We start from the raw sequence: 21,213 nt of genomic DNA on the forward strand, positions 1-21,213 counted from the left end.
TCAAAATTGCAGTATCTCTGTGCTGGTGGTTCAACTCCTGATGGGTCCGTGGTAAAGCACTGGGCTTCCTCTTCTGGTCAGGGGTTAGAATGAAGACATTTAAAAGCTATGTAAATTGCAGTTAAAAACCCCAAATTCTCATAATGGTAACTGTTGCTATTTGGTTTTATAGTAACAGCCACTAAATTGGAAATGAATTTCAACACGGCGAACTATTATTACCAGCACATTTCAGTGACAAGGCCTTAACTGTAGCTCCTTGAATGACTTGTTTGATGAACGAAAGCAGTTTGCAGCAAGGGCATGGTGTGCACGTAGTATTACAATTGCTTTGTCTTAAGTTAGAGCTTGAGGTTTTCAGTATATTGTGAAGGGGAACTGCTAACTTCAGAGCGAGGGTATTGCACCTGGAAATGCATCACTTGATAATACCCATGGCTTCAGAACTTGACGTTGAAACGGAACACATGGTGGGTCAGGACAAGGAAAGAGTTGCTTATTTGGAAAAGAAAAGCTTGTGTCTGGAGTATGAAGTTTAGTTTCCATTCATCTAAATTTCTACTAATGCAGCTGTATGGGTTGGGTATTCTTTAACAGCTAATTGCCTGGTTTAAGTGTAAAAAAAAAAACAAAACCAACAAAAAAAAAAAACCCAGGACTTCCTTTTGATCTCTTATGGGTTGTGGTAGATCTTTCACGACTCAGCCATTTTCTTTCATTTAAAAAAAAAAAAACAACTTGCTTAGCAAACTGCAACAGTTACTACAGTTGGGCAAATTGTTATGTTAACAATTATGACATCTGCAATGTTTTATAAAGCAACTAATTTAATAAAAATCACTATTGAGGACTTCACTACAGCTGTCTTTGTTCTTTTAGTATCTTACAGTAAGACTCCTTGAAGCGGCATTGCTGCAGAGCAGGCGTGCGCTGGGCATGGTTACTGGGTCTGGTCTTTGCTCTGAGTTGCAGCTTAACTGGTGCTAGAGGGGTGAGATTTCATTGCTGGAAAACGGCTGTTTCTTACGGTAAGACTCTTCCAGATGCTGATGGTAAACAAAATACTTGTAGGACTGCCGTAATCCAAGCGTTTCCCTGACCAACTCCATCTTTTCTGTTGTTGCAACTGCTGAGTTCAGTGGCTCATACTTACCTTAGGAACAGTCTAGTGTGGTGCTTACCAGTACAAGCAGTTGTTCTCTTCCAGCTGGTAGCGGCCGTTACTGCAAGCAGTCCTGCATTCACAGCCTGCGGGTTACTCGCGTGTTTGTTCCTAATGTGGATGGGACACGTGTGTGCTTCCACAAGGCAGGCGTTCATCCAGATCCTTCCCCCTGGTCGTGGGCGCAAATCTTTAACGGATTCTCAGAAGGATAGCTCCCTTCATGCTAGGAACTTTAAAGTTCAAGCTAAAAGCTTACTGGCCATTATTTAACTCGGGGTAATCAAAGCCAGCTCGGACTAATTTGGTCTTATGAGGCTGACTAGAACCGGAACTGTAAATCAGGTTCTGCTCAGGCATAATCCTCACTACATAAAACATTTCATTTGTCAAAGGAGTGATGACTTGCACGATGTATACCCACATCCAACTTCTAGTGCTGCCGGTGCAGACCTGAGATGAAGACTGTGCAAGTAAAAATATTTGTTATATGCAGCGGCTGCTAGCATGAAAATGTTCTGTGACCAAAAGGACAGTGTAAGCTATAAATCCAAATTAACATCTCTTTGCTAATTAACTGGGTTGCTATGGCAATGGTATTTTTCTTAGGATATTGATAGTATGATACTACTGCTTCATTTTACTTAAAAGCTGTCTGTGTGCTATAATCAGCTGTCAGCCCTCCCCACCCCCCTTTTCTGGACAGGAGGTAATGTCTATCACTAAGCTAGAAAACAAAACCAGGCTGATCAGACTGGAATCAAAGAATGGCTTATCCTCATGTGTATCTAAAACTTTCTCGTGCTTATTTCACTGTCAATGTCCTGGATATTCTGCATGTTCTACCCTGGCCTTTTGTCAGTTTAGATATAATTCCTGTGGTGATCCACCATCCACACCCCCCTGATTTAAAGGACTGCTGAATCCCAGTGGTTCATCAGCTCTGCCAGTCTGTGGTGTTTTGTAAACAGTAAGATTTATTTCTTCTCTTAAAATCTCAGCATTTTAAATATTTACAACCACAAGTCTTCTGGAGTAACTTTCACATAGCAGCGTATCATTGTAAGCAAGTAGTTGATAAAAATACCTGTTACAGAATCGGTATTAACCATGCAGGAAGCTGTGGCACTGGTACTTGTCAGAGCCAGTCTCTACTTCATGGAGGTTGGATTCTAGTTTGATAACATGTCGTTAAGACAACAGCTAGTCTGTGCATCCTTCAGAAGTGTATTTACCACATCATAGAACTTGTTATCGTAAGCCAATCTGTAGTATGTGTAGATATCTTCACAGTAAGTGAGCAATTTCTTCAGATTTTTCAGAGCAGCATCAGTAGGTGGGTGTTGTTTAACTCTGAAAATAATTGTATGTAAAACTGAAATGGAAAGGCTTCACAGACAACAATTATAAGACTTGCTAGAGAACTGTAAGAACTGTCTTTCTTAAAAAAAGGTTGTGTTCAACATGTACATTGGATTCTCTTGGTTGTTTATTTTGCCCTGATTCCTATCTGACCAGCCCTAAGGCACCCTGTTTATCCAGCTCAATAAAAGTGGTAGATCCAGTGTTATTTCCAAAATATGCTTAAGAAACTGAACATAGGTCTCAAGTCCCTATATACTACACTTTATCACATAAAAGGTTTTAACGGTACTAAGACTTGCATGCTATTAAACATGGAGTTGCTCCTCTAAAGTAGCCTGTGGAAAAGAAAGTTCCACTTTGACCACAGAACTACTTACTTCCTAGCAATCTCCTCAAATGTGCCAGGCTTCAGTGGTCTTTGTTGTTTAAATTCTTCTAAGTAAGTGAAGTCTCCCTTAGTGATCACTTGTTGATACAGAACTTCAGCCCAATCTGGAACAAACTCGTAAGCCTCAGCCACAATAGCCGCCTGCAGGGAGAACAGATGCTGGAATTACTGAGCAGGAAGAGTTTATTCTCACACAGAAACATTCCTATACTTGGAATACTTGAAATACTCTAGGTCTCCTGTTTGGCCCATCTCTTGATGCTGTTCTCAGTTTTGTTACAAGGGTAACAAAACACTGCAAATAATTTTCCTTAACCCCTTAACGAGATGTCAAAGGAGGGGTTGGTTGTTCTCTTGAAAAAACACTTTTCTTTCTTATTTCCAAATTTCCAAACTGATGGATGCCAATGCAGATGAGATTTCAGGGCTCTAGGGTAGATTCACAGCAGCATGAGAGCCATGGGGTAGCCAAGGCCCTGGCTGCGCGATGGTAGCCAGCGAGCACCAGCAGCAGTCCGCACCGGGACTGCGCTTGCATTTCCAAGCTTGGTCCCACCCGCAGCAATACGATGGGTTAACAGTCACAGGATTTGGTGGCCATGTGGAAGAGCTGAGCATTATGCTCACAGGAGCAGAGTGCGTCAGTACCTGCTGTCCAAAGCAATCATTTTCGGAAAAAAATAACAGATGAGGAAACCAAGTTTACCTGGTAGAATCTAGGCAAGGACATGATGGAGTCCATCAGGTTCTGTCTGCTCAGGTTTATCAGCATAGTGCTCTGACCAGTGTTGAGAAAATGCAACTGGAGGGTTATCAGCTTTGTTAGCCGACTGCAGCGCAAGGACTGGCGGACGCAGGAGTCCTGTGTTATAAATCAATGACAAATGCAAGCTTCTGAGGCACGTTTCTGGAGGAAAGCAGTAAGTATTCCTGAGAGCAACAACGAGTTCAGAGTTGTATTTCATCTTTTCGATCACTGCAGTTTTATCATATTCCATTAGTTTTAAATGAAGCTTCACTCACCACAAATACTACTTTCATCATAATCCCACCAGTTTTTAAAGACTATACTGTTCTGTTCTTGATAGTGAAGTTCATGGTCACTCCTTTAACTGTAGATGTTAAAGCCTGAACAGGGAACAGTGTACTGCTCTTGGATACAATAGTGTGACCAAGACAGCTGGGGTACTGCTGGGACAGCTGACAGAGCAAGAGAGTCCTTTGCTCCTTTTCTACTGGGACAGGATTCTGCACACCCTTTCTTTGTTCTCCCAGTTCAGCTCACTCCTTCTGTGCTCTCAATCCTGTACAGCAGTCATACAATTCCATCTCATTTTACCTTAGAATAACTTTCTGCTGCATCAATAAAGAGAGTCAGAGCTTTCATCAGCAGTTTCTTTAAATTTGCAACATCCTGAAGAGACTCCTCTGAAATGGGGAAAAAAAAATTAATAACCTTTTATTTCTAAAGGTGACAAAGTAAGTTACAAAAATACCTCCTGGTACCAAGTCTGTCCCTAGTGTTGTTTCAGAAAGCAACAAAAGACTAAAAAAAAGTTGATATTAAAAGAGCATGAAGAAACAGCGATGCCTGTTGGGTTAAAGGACCAAAGCTACTGCTGGAACCTCGTCGAATGACTGAAGAACTGGAAAGAAATGCAACTCGCACGTTTGTGGTAGATACAAGAACTGACTAGTGCCAGACCAATTCAGAAAACCATTGGGCATAGCTTCTGTTTTAGTTCTTGCTGCAGTACTGGCTCACTGCTCCACAGTGAGATCTCTGTGTGCTCCCCAGCGTTCTGCCAGCTGTACAGAACTCACCAAGGTTGGATGCTGACAAGTTATCTTGCACAAACATAAAAACCCCAACACTTTATATATACACTATATAAAAACCCACTGTGTCACATCCCACTAAAGTGAGGAAAACATGCACGTGTCCTTACCTCCTCCCATGCATGGTACCACAGGGGCATTATGTTACAGTACGAGCCAAAAATCTCAACTCTTTGAAAAATACCAGAGCAGCCAGATAAACTGCTAAGTACAAGAATACCCCAAGCCTGGCAAATAGGGCCCTCCTTCCAGAATGGAAGAGTAACATCAATGGATGTTACCAGGACAACACAGGCAATCAAAATGACCCATCATATCTTCCTCCTTAAGCAAACTTGCTTGTATTTCTTGGTTTTCCAGTTTCCACTCACCCCAGGGCTGAGATTCAATGAGTTTAAGCTGTATGCAAGCAGCAGCCTCATGATTCTCTCCAATCTCTCGACACATACTGAAGCAAAGGGCTATCATGTTGTGCTTTTCACTGTCCCCTGGGCGACAACGCTTGATGTAATCCAGCAGAGCTGTCTTCAATGTCCCGCTCTGGTCAGATGAAGGAATACCAGATTAAGATTGGAAGAGCTTTGTTCTAACTCACACTTTGGTACCTACAAGCAGATCTGTTCTGGTACATTTTTCCACAAATGTGATCATTGCACTCTCTGAAGTTTCTCCATACTATTTTAAAACATAATGTCAATGTTATACTTGGGCTTAACGCGGTTACGTCAGGTAAGAAAATCCAGCACCGATGCATTTGTTTATTTACGTACAAATGTCAAACCTGACATTTGTTTATTACTTTATTTATGTTAGAAGAAAGCGATAAATATTTATGATTTTTAAAAACACATGAGACATTAACTGGAAGTAAAACCAAAGCAGGACATGAAAGCTGCTCTAAGTGATATTCCCAAGCTTGAAGCTTCAATGCTGCTCTCGTTGCAGCACTGAACTAATCAGAACAAACTGTTAAACTAAAACCTGAGTAAAACCCAGAGTTAATTTATTACTATGAAACTTGAATAAGACTTCCTACATGCCAGTAATTAAAATCCCCAGATAATTCCACCTTGTTGTGTAAATATCAGTTTCTGATGTAGCCACATGGTTCTCTGACAGTTTTCTCCCCTTTATCCCCCTCTACCTACTGGGTCCAATTTCTTTCTCATGAGCACTTCAAAATAGTGTTTCTCATGCAGCAGTTCAAATATGTAGGTCATTTCATTGTATCTGCCAATTCCAGTGAGAAGACGAACCTGTGGAAATAACGGTGCAGGTATGAAACTCAAAGCAAAGCGGAAACCCCCCCTCTCTCAAAGAGAGGCCAGAGCGCTGCAGCTGATAGAGCTACATGGCACAGTGAGGTGCATTAGGCAGGCAGATGGTTCCTCAGAGCCACAGGGGGGGGTATTTTTAACCAACCTACTGCATCTTTTTTACTGTGAGGTGAAAGGATGTAATTTTACCAAATAAAAATATGCACTGAACCTTTTAGCAATGACACCATTACATTGGGCATGTCTCAGACTCCGGGATTCCTTTCAAGGCAGGACTTAAAGATGCACAGCCCGGTAATACAAATCATCACACTTCACCAGCAGTTGAATGACTTTGACATTCCCATTCTGATTTACTACACTGTTGCCACCTCACCATTCCACTATCTCCACCTCTGTTTTTCCAGGGAAGTCTTGTAAGAGCTTCTGTGACATAAAAATCATCACCTGCGCACATCAGGCCAAACACCCACTTTTAGCTTCTAAGGACAGGCAGGACAAGACCAGTCAATCAGCGGTGAAAGACTGTACGCCATTCCATCACCCACCTACGCCCCTGCGCTGCTCCCGAGCAAAGCTACTTGCCAAGGTGTACAGGAAAACCTGCATACGGCATCCGGATAAATACATATGGCATCAGAGACACATACCACGAGGCCGTACTCTTCCTTAGGTGCCAAATGGTCATCTGTGAGCAGCCGTGCTGCTTGGAGGACTCTAGTGATTCCTTCCATGTGGCAAGTCAAACTAAAGCAATTATGGGCCAAAATCAGCAATTCTGTAACTGAAGGACAGAACAACTCAAGTATTACAGTTAGTAAGCTGAGGAAGTTAATTATTATGCCTTTCTCCAGAAGTGACGGCATCTCTGCAGAGGATACACAACCTTTCCAGTTACAAACAGCAGAATTGGATTAGAAAGTTGAGCTATTACGGTTCTGTCCTATGCAATTTTAGGAAGTAACAGTTTCTATAGCAGTATGCGTTCAGTCTGGCTTCTCAGTCTGTGGGAAAGTCTGGGTTTTTTGGATCATTTTCTGAAATGTTATTTTATTCCACACATAAAACTTCCAACCTCCTCCACCAAAAGCTGATTGACAAATGTATAATAATGTGTCAACACTCCACTATTAACCAGTCAGCTCTACATTTGAAAAAGGAAGGCCACAAGTTTTGCATCTCGGTTTGAAAAATCATTCATAAATTCCATACATTAAATAAATGAGTTAACACAGCACATCTTAGCATATTCCGTTTTCTGTGGAAGGCCTGATCTAATACTGTAAAGCAACCATGACACAGTGGAGCCCTGGTCCTTACTCTCGGCACCATGCAATTCACTTCTGAAAAGCAGCAGTACTCCTATGAACTGCTACAGAACATATTTAAAAATGCAGATTTTTAAAAGAACACAGTTAATGTCATAAACCTATACAACACATTTTGAAACAAACCAGTTATACCTCTACGTATGAAAAGGTACTCTAGCAGAGACCTCATTCAAAGAGAGGTAAAGTCCTCCAGCACAATTTGGTAATTCCCCGCATTGTTTCCTCAGAGTCTTTTCCTTACTTTAGTCAGCCATACATGAAAATACTAATATTCACCCTTATATTACCTAACCAGACAAAATAAGGGGTAAGTTAAGATCTGACAACAAGATAAATGTGTTAGGGACGTAAAAATTACACAGAACGTGATATTTCTAATTGCTTATTTTCTCACAAAGGTTTTCCAAATTTCCAGTATTACAGGTGGATTCTGACGGAACAGTTTCAACATTAACTTCAGCCATGCATTTGCTTCTGCAGAACATGTTCTAGAAGATGCTCCTTCCTCACCACTCTGGACAAAACAGCACTGAAGATTCTGCCCATGTTAGTATTCACGAGACAACCCACGCCAAAATCTTACTCTCATTCATTCTCTTCAGAGATGAACTGCCAATAATAAATCTTTTTTAAAAACAGTCTACACTAGCTGTTTGCCACAGGTTAGCAGTGGCAAAATGGTACCAAAGCACCTTGGCTCTGTTTTATAAACACAGTGACAACACCTCCATGGTATATAAAGCTCCAAAGTGCAAAATGGACTTTTAGAACTAGAAAGTTAGTTTATCAAATGGATAAAGAAAGCAATTTCTAATTGTGATTAATATGAAGAAGGTCACAATACCCTGCCCTTCTGTAACATATGACTACAAAAGTTCAGGTAATTCACTGACTGCATCTCCCAGCTGTTGGCACAAAAAAAATAATCTGTATTTTCTTTGGAAAGTAAACTGATGCAACACTTAAGCGACATGCTTATTTACTGTGCATATAATCAGATCTATGAATTTAACATGAAATTTGAGATCAATAATAGATGCTTCCATCAACATTGCTTTTATTGTTTGTGATGTGATTTTAAACCAAGTGATGCCATGTTTAGTAATGCACTAGTTACATCAAGTATTATTTGCCATTTACTTACTGCATGACAGTTCCCCACGTGGTACAGCGGAAATTTTATCCAATAACTTCATGCCAACCAGCGTATGATCCTGGCACAGCTTAGCAAGCTGTAGGAATGCCTGACTCTCAGCTGCAGGGTTCAAAACCTGTTTCTGTCCTGTGTCCACACAGAGAGAGTTATGTCACAAGTGCCAGTTGTTCAGGAGACATTAGCTACGTTAATAGAAAAAAACCCAAACAAACCAATATAACTTCATCTAGACTGGCTTAAGACTTGGAACTACAATTCTAAAGACACTTTTGATCTTACTGCTTAAATTTAAGAATCAGACACTACTTCTTTGCCAGTTCAATCCAATGAAATCCTACTGAACAGCCATATTGCTACTGTAATTACACCTATACTTTTGCAAATGCAGTAGGCTGCCGCTGCTGAAAAAAAGAACATTCTCCTCTTCCTTACACAACACAATTCTAACCCATCTCTTGCAGTGGCTCTGACTCATGCTCTTCCATGAACCAGTTCAACTCATGAACTCAACAGAAAACTCTTCTTTTCTGGGTTTGTTTTCTGCTGGGCTAGTAAGTTGACTCTTCCGAAGGCGGTGCACCAAATCATTTGAGCTGACCAAGTGAACTGGCACACAGGGAGCAGCAAGAGTGAGGGGTAGCAGAGTCAGCAGCAGAGAGCACACGTGGATTCATGAGTCTCCATCTGGTGGCTCACTGTTTCTCAAGGAACTGTGCTGTTATTGTTGTGGCAAAGTAGAAGTGACTTAAATAGAATAATCCGTCAGATAAAGTCCTGCTGTTTTGAGGAACATGCTCATTTCACAAAGTCAAAACCCCCCTGCCCCAAAACCCAGAACATCTTTTGGCCATGCTTTACGCAAAGAAATGAACCTGAATCTTTCCAAGGCAGATGATGTGGGGCTGCAAAGATCATAACTGAAAAACCCAAACAACCATTTTTTTTAAAAAACATTACATTTACATCCATAAAAAATAAAACTTTAACTACTTCAACACCACACTGGACACAAAAATAACTAAAAATAAATCTTTATCTAAAACCTTATACAAGAGCTGCCCAAACATTACTATAATTAGCACTCAAATAGCTCAAGAGCAAGGACTGTTTTTCAGATACACAAATATCACACTTACAAACCAAAAACACCAAAATAGAAGATCAAGCCTCTTTATTACCTTTCGCTTCTGAAGATGCCAGTAATTCCTGCATGATTTCTTCAGCCACTAGCTCTGCCACAGTTTCAGACTGGAGACCCTGTGTGGTGATGAATGCCTGAGCTTTCCTGCATCTGTCCGGCTGATGGGACAACAGAATTGCTCGAAGTACTTTTTCAGGGTCGTGGGCTGACATTTCACTGTAGGAGCAGTTCAATTCCTAAGAAACACACACACTCTTAGAAGATTCTACACAGAAAAAACTCCAGTCCAGGACATGTACTGACCTGCAGTAATCTTAATGATGAGCTGATGCCAGAGGGGAGTGCTGGAACAGCAGACAAAACTCAGTTTCACAAAATGCAAACAATCTGTCCTTGCATCAGTTAACAGTGCCTTCATCTGTGTATCTTCGGTATTAATGTTCTCCAGATCAGGATGGCATGTAAGTACTTTGTATTTGAAGTACAAAACTAACAGAGCTGTCACCATGGACAGAAATGCTTTCCTGAACCAAAGAGAAACCTTAACACTTAAAACACCTAGAAGAAAGTCAGGGATATTTCCTCCCAGACGAAGAATTGTGTTTTACTACCTAAGTTTTACTTATGAGGTTCCTCTTCTTTTTCTCTACGTACCACAAACTATCAGTGGAAAAAATGTACTAGTTTTTACATTTGCTGCATTTGGAAGAGGAGCTGGTGAGGCTCTGTGAATACAATACTCTGCTGTAACATATTACATATTTACAACTTTACAAATTAATCAAAAAATGTACCTTATAAACACAATGATCAACTCTTAATTCAAAAGTACGGACATCCAGCTTCAGGAAAGAAGTATATGGATGGTATAAAAGGGAACAAGCCAGTCATATGATTACTTCTTAGTAACTCAAACCTAAAGCACTCACTCCAAATATTTGAGGCATGAAAAATTCTGTTGGAAAATCTAAGAACCTCTGTGATAAAGACGATATTAATATTTTCAGCACACACGCTGCTGTTTTTATCCAGAAAAAAGTAATGCTAAGTTCCAAAAATACGGACCAAATACCATGGAAAGGGGTTCTGTAGCCTGAAAGATGTGTTGAGCAGCACCCACTGGAGAAGAAGCAGAGGTGGGCTGCTGGTAATCGTGAAGGTCAAGGAGCAGAGGGGCAGCAAACAACAGTCTGCTATGTCTCCTATCATTGTCTGGGTCAAGCCACTTGGAACTTATTAGCCACTCCTCTGAGCAGCCTCTGAGTAAAGCAGAGCACTGCTGTGCTACAACTTCTAAGGCAGCTGCTATCTCTTTGCCTACTTTTGGGTCGGTGTTGATTATGAAGGCATCCCACAACAAAGGCCTAAAGCAAAGTGCTAGATGAACAACATATGCTCGAAAGATTATAAAAAAGGCACATCAAAGAGACACGGGCTGAAATCTGGCTTAGTGGAGCCAGAGGTAGGGGTCTGGGGAGTCTGGGAGTTGAGTTCATTTCGACGCTTCGTGCCTAGGAAGCATCTGGCCATTTTCCACAAAAAGGCTTGGTAATTTCACCCTCTGAAGCTTGTTTCAGGCGCCTGATGAGCACTTTCACCACTCTTTAGCCTTTCCTCCATAAACTTTCACAGCACAGCTCGATACAAACCACTTGTTTCTTCAATAATGTTACTAGACACATACCTTAGAAAGCTCATATAAACAGAGAACCTGTCTGCAGTAGTTTCTCCCATGGACACATTCATCTATGAGTGCCTTCAGACTGAAAACAACTTGATCATCTAGAGATGGAGCCACAATGTGTGTCCAGTCCTCTAAGCTTGATGCTGGAAACAAAATACTATAAATTCCTTTCTCATAAACACAGATAACACCAACAAGCCTTATACTTGGAGCAAGACTCACTCTTTGAAAACTGAACTCTTCATACCTGGGATTGTTTTTTAATTTTTTTAAGTTTTAGGGTACAAACAATATGACAGAACACAAACGAGCCTAAGTATCCACAATAATACCTCAGATGTAAAATTCCTAAGCAGAAGATAGCATAAAGGTTTAGCAGTCTTTCTGATGGCTTAGGCTTCATTTATTCTCTTCTATCTCAGTTAAGCTGTATACATGTTAGTATTGGAAAGTAATGTTCCAGCTGACAGCTTTCTCATTCGGGCTTCATAAATATGCAGAGAGTACTTTATATATAAACAGTTCAGCCTTAGCCTTGCTATTAATAAGAAACACTAAACCCTTTATAATGTACAAAGAATTCAGAGAAATATATCAATAAAAGCATTTCCTTGTTTCAGCTCCAGAAACACACTCGAGATTTACTAGAGTGTGTATTCCAAAAGCAGGAACACAGATGAAGTTCAGTGCTACTTTACTGGAACAGAGTTGTGAACTATAAAAAATGGTCAGTTAAGAGACTATAGAAACTGTACACAGAAACATCCTGCCTGAAGCACATACAAACAATGTGTATTAACAAGGCTTCAAGTTCCTTTCATTAGACAACTGGATAGATAGATTGGACAATTTTCATTTGACAACTGGATAGTCAAGGAGATAACCCATTGTCATGAAGACCCTATTTCCTGCAGAAATTTTTTTTGGAAAATAAGGCTGTAACAAAGGAGGAAGAATCCAGCAGAACCCCAACAATAGTATTAATTGGTTAGTGCTACTTACTGCTTGGCACTCGGCTTTGCTGAGATGCACTGCTTTCAGATGTCTTTCCTCTTGCTACAAGAAGAGTCTGAATATCTGTGTGTAATTTGTCTAGATCAGTCTCCCCTGAGGCCAGAGCTCTGCAATGCAATACCAGTGAAACATCTCTGTTGTAGAAATGGAAATACTGACAAACACGGCTGGCTTCATGCACACTTCCTTCATCAAGAAGGCATCCGATCAGAAACTTGAGTGATTCTTCCTCCTCGTTAGTCAAGGTCTGCTGAGACTCTTTGAATGCAAGACCCTTTAGTTTTAAGTACTTTGGTGTGTTCAGAGCCGGTAGCTTTGAAAAAGAAAACTCCTTAGCTAAGTTATCAAAGGTAAGATCTGTGCTCACTACAACATGGGAGGAAAATCTTGACTTGCCTGACCCCTTCTCTGTGGATAACGTTTGTTGTGCGATGCGACAAATCCAGATCTGCTTCTCTATTTCTTCTAGTTTGTGCAGTGACACAGAGTCATTTTTGGCTAGCCAATGGCCAGCTAGGGTAAGCAACAAACATCTCTCCATAATGCTCTTTATCTTCTCATGAACTAAAGATTCAAATACTGTGTCTGCCTGATTAAAAAAAAAATCAGAAGCAGCTTTGCTGGAGATCGCATTTTTCATGAAGTTGTCGTTACACTTTTTCCAGAATTCAATTCTTGTCTGGTTTTGATGCCACTGTCCAGTGTCTCTTAAACAATGTAGATCTCTTAGAACCTGCAAAATTCACAGAGGTTTTAAGCAACTATCTTTCCAAAAAAGAAAAATCACACTGGATGGCCAGAATACTGAAAAATTAACTTGGATTAAGTGTTCCAACATCCCAACAAATCCATCTATTTTTCTCACTAAATAAAAGTGACTGTAGAGCAAGTAAAAATATTAAGAGAATAAGGAAAGCTACACTGTCCTTTTCAGCTCAGCACTTATAGTCAACTTGTTGGTGTATTTGTATTTACAATAAAAAGTGATTTGAAGAAAAATTTGTGTTTCAGGAAGGCTGAGAAGTAACATTCTCAATACTGCCAGTAATAACAGTGTTAAGAGGTGAATATAATTATGTAACTATACTGTACCTCCTGGATAACTATGTTATCCACGGGCAATTCAGCCAGTGCTGCTACCTCCCGAGCCAGTGAGAACATTCCTTTCTCTTGCAGCTGCTCCAGAATTGATCTGCACTCACTCTGAAATGTCTCCATACGGCAACAGGTTAGGATGGAGCGATTAATTGATATGGAGGAATCCTTCAGGGTCTCACTAAGTGCACAGAGTTTCTTCACGTAAGGGCCTGTTTTATAAGAGTGTAAACAATTAAAGGCAGCTGATTTTTAAACCTGAGGAAATTCTGCTACTTATTTCAGCATGCAACCCTGCCAGCGGAGTACAGATTTTACACTCCAAAGCTTTCATGGGACTGAAAATAAGCTCTAAATCCGTAACTAAAATACTTCTGCAGATAATCTGTGCACTCCTCATCAACACTTAAACATAATCATTCTCCCAAACAGGCTTACACTCACAGTTACATTTTCACCACAAGGACCAACTCTGGTTATATAAATTATTTTACAAAAATAAAACAGTATGAACACACTTAAGTAAACATTTTCAGTCACTCCAAAAACATTGTATGTGGTCTTTAGATTAAAGCAGTGACATCATCTAACAGAGGAAGCTGTATTTACCATCAAGTAGAAGATTATCGGCTGCAGCAAACAGCTGTAAGAGCTTTCCTAATTCATATTCTGTTCTACATTGCTGCATCATCAATTCAAGAAGAAACAACGCTTGTGATTCCAACCACTGCACAGGTAATTCTGAAGCTGCTGGTTCATCCTCAGTTTTAAGCTGTGTAGATAAAAATTTTTAAGTGTTGGGGGGTTTTTTTGCAAATATATTCTGCATTTTGGTGGGAATTGCACTGGAAACGGAAGCTGTACCAGATCTACCTCCTTCTTTAAGAAACAATGAACTGCCATTCCCAAGCGGGAACTGATCCATCACTGATGAATGTTTGACGTTGATCTGAAAGTAGTAAATTTTATGACAGGGTGACCACCAATTACACTTGATAATCATGGAAGAGAGAAAAGATGCAAGAAGGAACAGAAATGGATAGAGAAAATAAATTGCTTAGGTCTTGTTGTACAGCTGTACACTTTATAAGCATATCCACTATCATCTAGCCTTAGCTTGAATTGCAGGAAAGAAAACCACTAATGACATGGAATGTTGATTACCAAGATATTCAGGGAAACTAGAGAATTGTGATAGAAAGGGAAGAACTGAAATAATTTGTGAAAACATCTGTATGTGACAAACAAGGAACACTGCATGAAAACACTTTGGTCCTCTCAAAACTGACTGCTAATCAGTGTTTTAATTGAAGTGTGTAATTCAGTTCACAGAGTCATTTTCAAAGAAAAGTCTATGCAACTACCAAAGCAGTATCACAGACTTTCTCAGAAACTTTGAAATGTATTCAAAAAAGTTGTCTTTCTTAAATAGATATTCCCCGTAAGCCACTGGTTTATCAGCTCAGTATTGACTTGCCCTGGTCAATATAAAATAAAGAATATTCCACACTCACTCACCACAAATAATTCGATTTACCAACAGTGGTCCTACCTGAGTCAATGCCAACCTTCAAGCAGTAAACTGCTCACACAAGAAGGATGACACTGTATTTCAACCTGCCCATGTCAACTTAAAACGATTTAGAAAAATGCACTGCGGGTTTTGAACTGTCAAAAACATCTTTTCATTAACTGCCAGCAGTAAAAAGAATCTGCTGAAACCTACTGCTTCACAAATCAGCTCCTAGATCACTCTAAGCATACCCTTTTTCATTATTTTCATATCTGACATTAGATGCCTATCACATTCTAAAAAGGGAAGACCTAGGCAAAGACATTAGAGAAAATGAATTTGCTTACTTTTGTGAGACTTTCCTGAAACTTGTCCAGTTTGGTTTTAGCTTCATTGTATTTTTTATAGTTCATACATAGGTCATACATCTCCAGTATATACAGTATAGGGGAATCCTTTAAGACACAAAAATAGGTTATAATGCTTTCCTAAAAGTACCTCAATAAATGTAGAATTTGTCTTCCTCGGTACTAGAACAACAAAATTCTCATTTATTAAAATGGCACGCAAGGTTGATATATGATCTGCAAATTCGTAATAGTTGGAAGAACTTCCATTCAAAGATTTTCTCACTTGACCGGGATTTTCAGTGGATTACACCCAGGTTATCTAGGCCACAAATAGCAATCTATAGGCCACCTCCTCTCTGAGATGATTTGAGATACGCTCAAGTATACCACTAAAAAGACATTATCTTACCTTTAAAAAGAACTGGAAGCCATTTAGAAGTGTTTTACTTTTTTGCTTTCTTAAAAAGACTTTCCAGATAACTGATAGGTCATGAAGATCCCATTTATGATTTTCTGCTGAGCTTTGAATATGGTTTGTGGCTTCAGCTCTGGTAACATCATCCACAGTAGTAATTATCCAAACACAGAGACAATTAATAATGTTGGCATCCTGTCACATGACAAAAAGGATGGTTTTATAACTACCAGAGACAAACATCACCTTGTTGTATATCACTTGGCCAAATGTGTCGTACTATTCACAATTACTACAAAAACTGAGAAAAAAACTTGATGAATGCAACATACATATCTATCATTTAACATATTTGTGCACAACCATCACTTTTTTATAAATTATTCCTCTAAAAGGTAAATAACTTCATCAATACTCACTTGGAAACATGCCGCTAAAACACTCAGAATGGGAGCGTGCTCTCTCAATCCTTCAGTCAAAAGGTAACATGAAGGGTTGGAGTTCCCCTGACATTGAAAAAGGATTTGGAAAAGACTATCTGCATATTTGCTCTTGAACACATTGGCAGCACTATTATCAGGACTCCCTGTATCAGGACACAAAAATGGTAACCTCTCCAGTGCCAATTTTAAGTGATCTTGTAAAACGGGAGTGAAATCTTGAAGGATAGAAATGACCTAGGAAACAGAACCAAAAGCATCTATACAGCATGAGATCCAAAGAGAACGAGGGGGAAGAAGGACTGAAGCATTAAATACACAGAAAAGACAAATAAAACATTCTTCAAATTTGATTTTTTACAACATTTTTTGAGACTTAGAAAGTGTTCTGTAGGTGTGAATTATTCTAATAAAATATTGAAGCTCATCCTTCTACATGAAGCTAAAATGCCTCCTAGAGGCACTCACTTTTGTCATATCTCTTCTGCTGCTAACAACGTATCATGAAAAGTGTCACGTTAGTTACTGTTGTGTAACTACACATTTTTCTTTTCAAGGCAACAGATCCAAGTTAAAATCCTAGGCCTGCTAAGTATCATCTCTACCTGGAATTTTCCAGTTAGCTTCCTCATATTACTCCTCCCAAATTGCTTTTAATTTTTACATATTGGTAATATTTTATTATTTTAAAAATTATGTTCAGAACAAAAATGGACAATTTGGATTGTCAAAAGCTTAAATATTTTTACACAAAAATCAATCTAAGTTTTGAAAGGAAAGATGAGTGGCTTTATTAAAACTTACATTGAACATGTGGCAACTCTCCAATAAAAAAAAAAACCAACAGTAACTAAATTATTTTAAATTAAGCTTACAAACAGTATGAGTATGTTATGATTTTCAGTGAATTTAAAAAGAAAATTAAGTCCCTTCCTGGCAAATACTTTTGTGTCCAATTCACTTCAAAGAGACACTCAGATCACTCCTCTCTGAAAATTGTTTTCTCCACTATTGATTAATAACACCTCCTTTAGATAGGTTTCATGCTCTTAGAAGAATATTATTACATCTGCTGAACAGTTAGTTCCCTCTGCAGCCAATTTCTTTTGTCTTGTGTTAGCTTTTCACACACCAAGAGTGGGAGAAAAGTAGAAAAGTTGGGAAATCTGTCTGTAAGAGAAGGGCTATCGTAATCAGAGGGTATCGAGCCTTCTGAGACAACTTCAAACTCCCTGGAAAGTGGTGAGGCTTCAATTTTATGTTGTCTCCACAATGTGATTCTTTTAACAAATCTATTTTTTCCTTCCTTTTTTTTTTTTGAACATCACAGACAAAGAACCTTCTTGATAAACTCTGTCTTCATTTAAAATTATATACAGATAGCTTACCTCATCTGGCTGGTAGCTGTACATCTGGGTTTGGATGATGAACTGCAGCCAGTCGTTGGATTTGGCACATTCCTTTAGGTAAGACGTACTCAGTCCGATATTATGGAGTTTACAGAACTGCATTACCAAAGACCATTGCCTTCTAGAGTCACCAGACGTCCTGCATGGAATTTAAAGAGCTTCTGCTGTAATAAGCTGGTATGTATGCCAGATGTTAACGATATCTAAACCCATCATGTGGCCCAAGATCCACTGCCTGCAAGTGGCAACACCGACTTCACTACAGATTAGGTCACATTCCACTGTGGGCGCTTCCATACTACACCCGGTGGCCGTTCCCACCCACCAAGGCAGGTACATTGTCCTACCTTGACAATGTAGGCTTTGAAAAGAAGTCAACAATCTTCACTTGTAAGTGTGCTGCAAGAACTCTGTGGAACAGTGAGTCTAATGCTGACTGCAATTCCTTATTCTTGCCAATATCCATCTGTTACCTCTACTATTTGAAATACTAAGATTATATTCTAAATTCAAATATTGTTGTTCAGTTTACTGCAATAAAACACACATGGATGTCCCTAATATTATATGAATACACAAATGGTAAAATTCAGTGCTCAAGCTCAATTTGCCAGCATAATCCTTTAAATCATGTTTTACTCACTTTTTTATTCCTTGATGCTCAACTGCATCCCAAAAGGCTTCTTCTAATGAGGTAAGAACTTCTGCTGCTGCTGCTTTTTCACCATCAGCCAATTTTGTTAACTTTTCAACTGTTTAAAAGAACATGTTACTGTTTCTGAGGTGCTATTTGGGATTAGAGTAAGGGTAATATTTTCAAAAGTACCAGTAGTTTCCTAGTTGGGACAAAAAGACACCTGTGGACCTATAGTTAGAAATTAAACTTTCTAAAGTTATTCCTAGGATAAGTTTAATTTCCTTACAGCTTTGAACATCTGATTTCATTGCAGCTGTAAGGCAGTTTTCAAGTACAAAAGAGAAAAGAGATTTCATAGTGTCCCTTTGTTTAATCCTCTAGTTCAATTATTACAATGTTAGGCTGAACCTTACTAAAAACTACATTGAGCCTTAGGCAGCTGTTTGACAGTGGCTATTAGAAACTCCTGCAATTCTGGCTGCATGCCATATTAAAGTTTCCCTGCTTTATTTGGCATGCCAGGTTCAAAACGCACCTTCAAAATTAGTAAAAAGCAGGAATAAAAGAAGAACAAAATTGTTAGCTCTTCAAAGAACAGGATGCTTTTACTGCATTCCTGAGAAGTTAAGCACATCGTTCAACCCATCTCTGCTTCTCTTCCCAATAAAATACATAGTACCCTATTTTCAGACAAACAAAAGACACCCTTACCCAAAGATTCTCTTATTTGATTGTGCTGAGATTCTTCATTTCTAGTTCTGTAACTGAAAATTAGGTTTGCAACTTTAATATCGACCCTGAGTTTCAGGCTGTTGAGACCGAGCAATTCTAGAAAACACACACAGGCCGCTCCTACTGAAGGTACACCGAAGGAAGAAAGAGCTAAAACATAGGCTTCATTTCCTGCTTGCTGAATCCTGAAACAAAAAGAACACCAGTTAACACATACAATTTTTAACCAGTCTTCGAAGGAATATTCCCCATGTAAACAAGTACCTACGAGGTTTACTAAACTCACAGACTTTATTAGCTTGAATGGTATTTACAACCCAAAAGTTTCATATTTATAACAAAATGCAGGTATGAGACTAAAGCCTCACACATGATAAGCACAGAGTGTGCAATTTCATAAAATTTAACAAAACTAAAGCCAATGCATTTTCTATTATAATTAATAAAAAACACCCATCAGCAGTTTTAGCGCAAAAAGTCCCACTGCAGAGATTACAATCCAAGCACTGCAGCATCAAGAACCTGAAACTGATCTGTGGATTGCACTGAGGGAAAAAGGTGTGCTAGAGGGTTCTACAGTGGCTGGCTCGTTGGTTATCTGAAAGTTTTCCAGAGTAGTAACTGAAAAAAATCATGCATGCTTGACTGTCTTTTGAACTATTAAGTACTTCAGTCTACATTAACGTACGTTTTCCGTTTTGCCTGAATCTTAGCTGTTTACACAAGAGAAACTGATTTGTACAGAAATGATTAAAAGAAACAAGTAGTGACTCATACACAAACAAGACATTTGAGAAACAAAGTGATTTGTTCTGATGTAACGCCTACTGATTTTGAATATACTTAATAGTAGATTCAATGCATTCAAGCAAGATGTGTAATTTGACTGCACCCTTTTGAACACATGATTTTGAACCTTCAGCCAGAAAATTTAATTCCTTCAATCTCCAGTACCTTATTTATCTTATTAATTTAACTAAAGAAGTGTCATCCTTAGGAAATGTCAAAGAAAAGGGGCATCTTTTTTCTACAAAGTGATCTAGAGGCTCAGGTCCCTAGAAGAAAAGTCTACCTGTGTTTGATATGACTAGGATGTTTTTCTTTCCTTGCTTTCATTGTGCAGACTTTATTTGGGCAACTCAAAATACAGTTCACCTTCTTTTAGCTGATATTTGATTTCTCTCCTGCTCGATGCTAGACTGAATAGACTCCTAGAACACCTAAAATTTCAAGTGATGCAACACACACCACTTGTTTGCTGTTGAGGAGGATTAATGTTACTCCATGTGCTAGATTATAACTTCAAAAGAACTATCCAAATGTCATTTTTGAGAAGACTTACAACTGTTTGGGGGATTTGCTCTTTACTAACTGCTGGACCAAAAATGTACCAAAAGCAAATGATGGACGTCCATGGTGCAAATAGTACAAAAAATCCAGTCGTTCCATTATAGCATATTTGTTCACCAGTTCAGGGGATGAAAAATGAGGAAAGTCACTTGATCCATCTAGAAAGAGTATCACCATTATTATGAGCTGATAAACAGTTGAATTAAACACAGGAAACGGCTTTCAGCTACAAAACATGATATGACAATCAAATACCTCTCCTCTTGTTCTAATCCAAATCTCAGCATACCCAAACTCCACTGAAATTCCAATTCTCACTGTAAAGTCAGAACTCTAGATCACTTCCTAGGTCCTCAACTTGCTTTTAAAAGAAAACACTGCTTTTCTATCTCATAATACATTTAGAAAAAAAATCTGCCTGTGAAGAGCTTAATGGAAAAGGTAGCCGATCTAGGATTTAATTTCAAAACAAAATTTTTGTAAATTACACTATTTTTTGGTAGGAGAAATGACCTTTTGAACAAGTTTATCTGCCAAACCATTCCAATGGAAGGTATTTTATCTTAGGTGCTCAGGCTAGAAAAGCATATAAAACTTGAAAAGTAACATACCTGATACAGCAAGAGTATTTGTTGACTGCCAGCCAAATAATTTAGTGGGATCAAAGGGTACTAACGACTGAAAGATTAGAAACAAAATATATTAAGGCAGTTTAAGATATTCGTATCAGACCAGACTACAGAATATTTTAAGGAGCCATAGTAGCAGACAATCAGGAATGGCCTGTGCTGCTATCAAGCAGTGATGTATCTTGTGCAGTTCTCTCTCAAAGGTACGTATTGATCTACTCCGTAGGATCAGCATGCAAAGAAGTGCAAGGAAAGGCTTAGACTTTGGTCTAAGGAAATAGGGAAA

General features: G+C 39.0%; 1 protein-coding gene across 1 annotated transcript in view; it reads right to left on the reverse strand.

Annotated features, from left to right (window-relative positions):
• Positions 1 to 2,334: 2,334 nt before the first annotated feature.
• SPG11 (spastic paraplegia 11 (autosomal recessive)) overlaps positions 2,335 to 21,213 on the reverse strand; it is a 30,661-nt gene continuing 11,782 nt past the window's right edge. The window contains exons 15-35 of the mRNA XM_010284361.1: positions 20,910 to 20,976; positions 20,291 to 20,456; positions 18,928 to 19,133; positions 18,223 to 18,331; positions 17,559 to 17,718; positions 16,150 to 16,407; positions 15,725 to 15,925; positions 15,313 to 15,420; positions 14,062 to 14,224; positions 13,450 to 13,664; positions 12,346 to 13,090; positions 11,344 to 11,486; positions 9,697 to 9,895; positions 8,507 to 8,644; positions 6,682 to 6,815; positions 5,903 to 6,010; positions 5,126 to 5,294; positions 4,255 to 4,343; positions 3,622 to 3,777; positions 2,905 to 3,056; positions 2,335 to 2,515 (exon numbers count right to left, since the gene is read on the reverse strand). Coding sequence (XP_010282663.1) covers positions 2,335 to 2,515; positions 2,905 to 3,056; positions 3,622 to 3,777; positions 4,255 to 4,343; positions 5,126 to 5,294; positions 5,903 to 6,010; positions 6,682 to 6,815; positions 8,507 to 8,644; positions 9,697 to 9,895; positions 11,344 to 11,486; positions 12,346 to 13,090; positions 13,450 to 13,664; positions 14,062 to 14,224; positions 15,313 to 15,420; positions 15,725 to 15,925; positions 16,150 to 16,407; positions 17,559 to 17,718; positions 18,223 to 18,331; positions 18,928 to 19,133; positions 20,291 to 20,456; positions 20,910 to 20,976 — 3,867 coding nt within the window. The remainder of the gene's footprint in view (positions 2,516 to 2,904; positions 3,057 to 3,621; positions 3,778 to 4,254; positions 4,344 to 5,125; positions 5,295 to 5,902; positions 6,011 to 6,681; positions 6,816 to 8,506; positions 8,645 to 9,696; positions 9,896 to 11,343; positions 11,487 to 12,345; positions 13,091 to 13,449; positions 13,665 to 14,061; positions 14,225 to 15,312; positions 15,421 to 15,724; positions 15,926 to 16,149; positions 16,408 to 17,558; positions 17,719 to 18,222; positions 18,332 to 18,927; positions 19,134 to 20,290; positions 20,457 to 20,909; positions 20,977 to 21,213) is intronic.

Source organism: Phaethon lepturus, unplaced genomic scaffold, assembly GCF_000687285.1.
Source record: "Phaethon lepturus isolate BGI_N335 unplaced genomic scaffold, ASM68728v1 scaffold51323, whole genome shotgun sequence".
Taxonomy (NCBI): Eukaryota; Metazoa; Chordata; class Aves; order Phaethontiformes; family Phaethontidae; genus Phaethon; species Phaethon lepturus.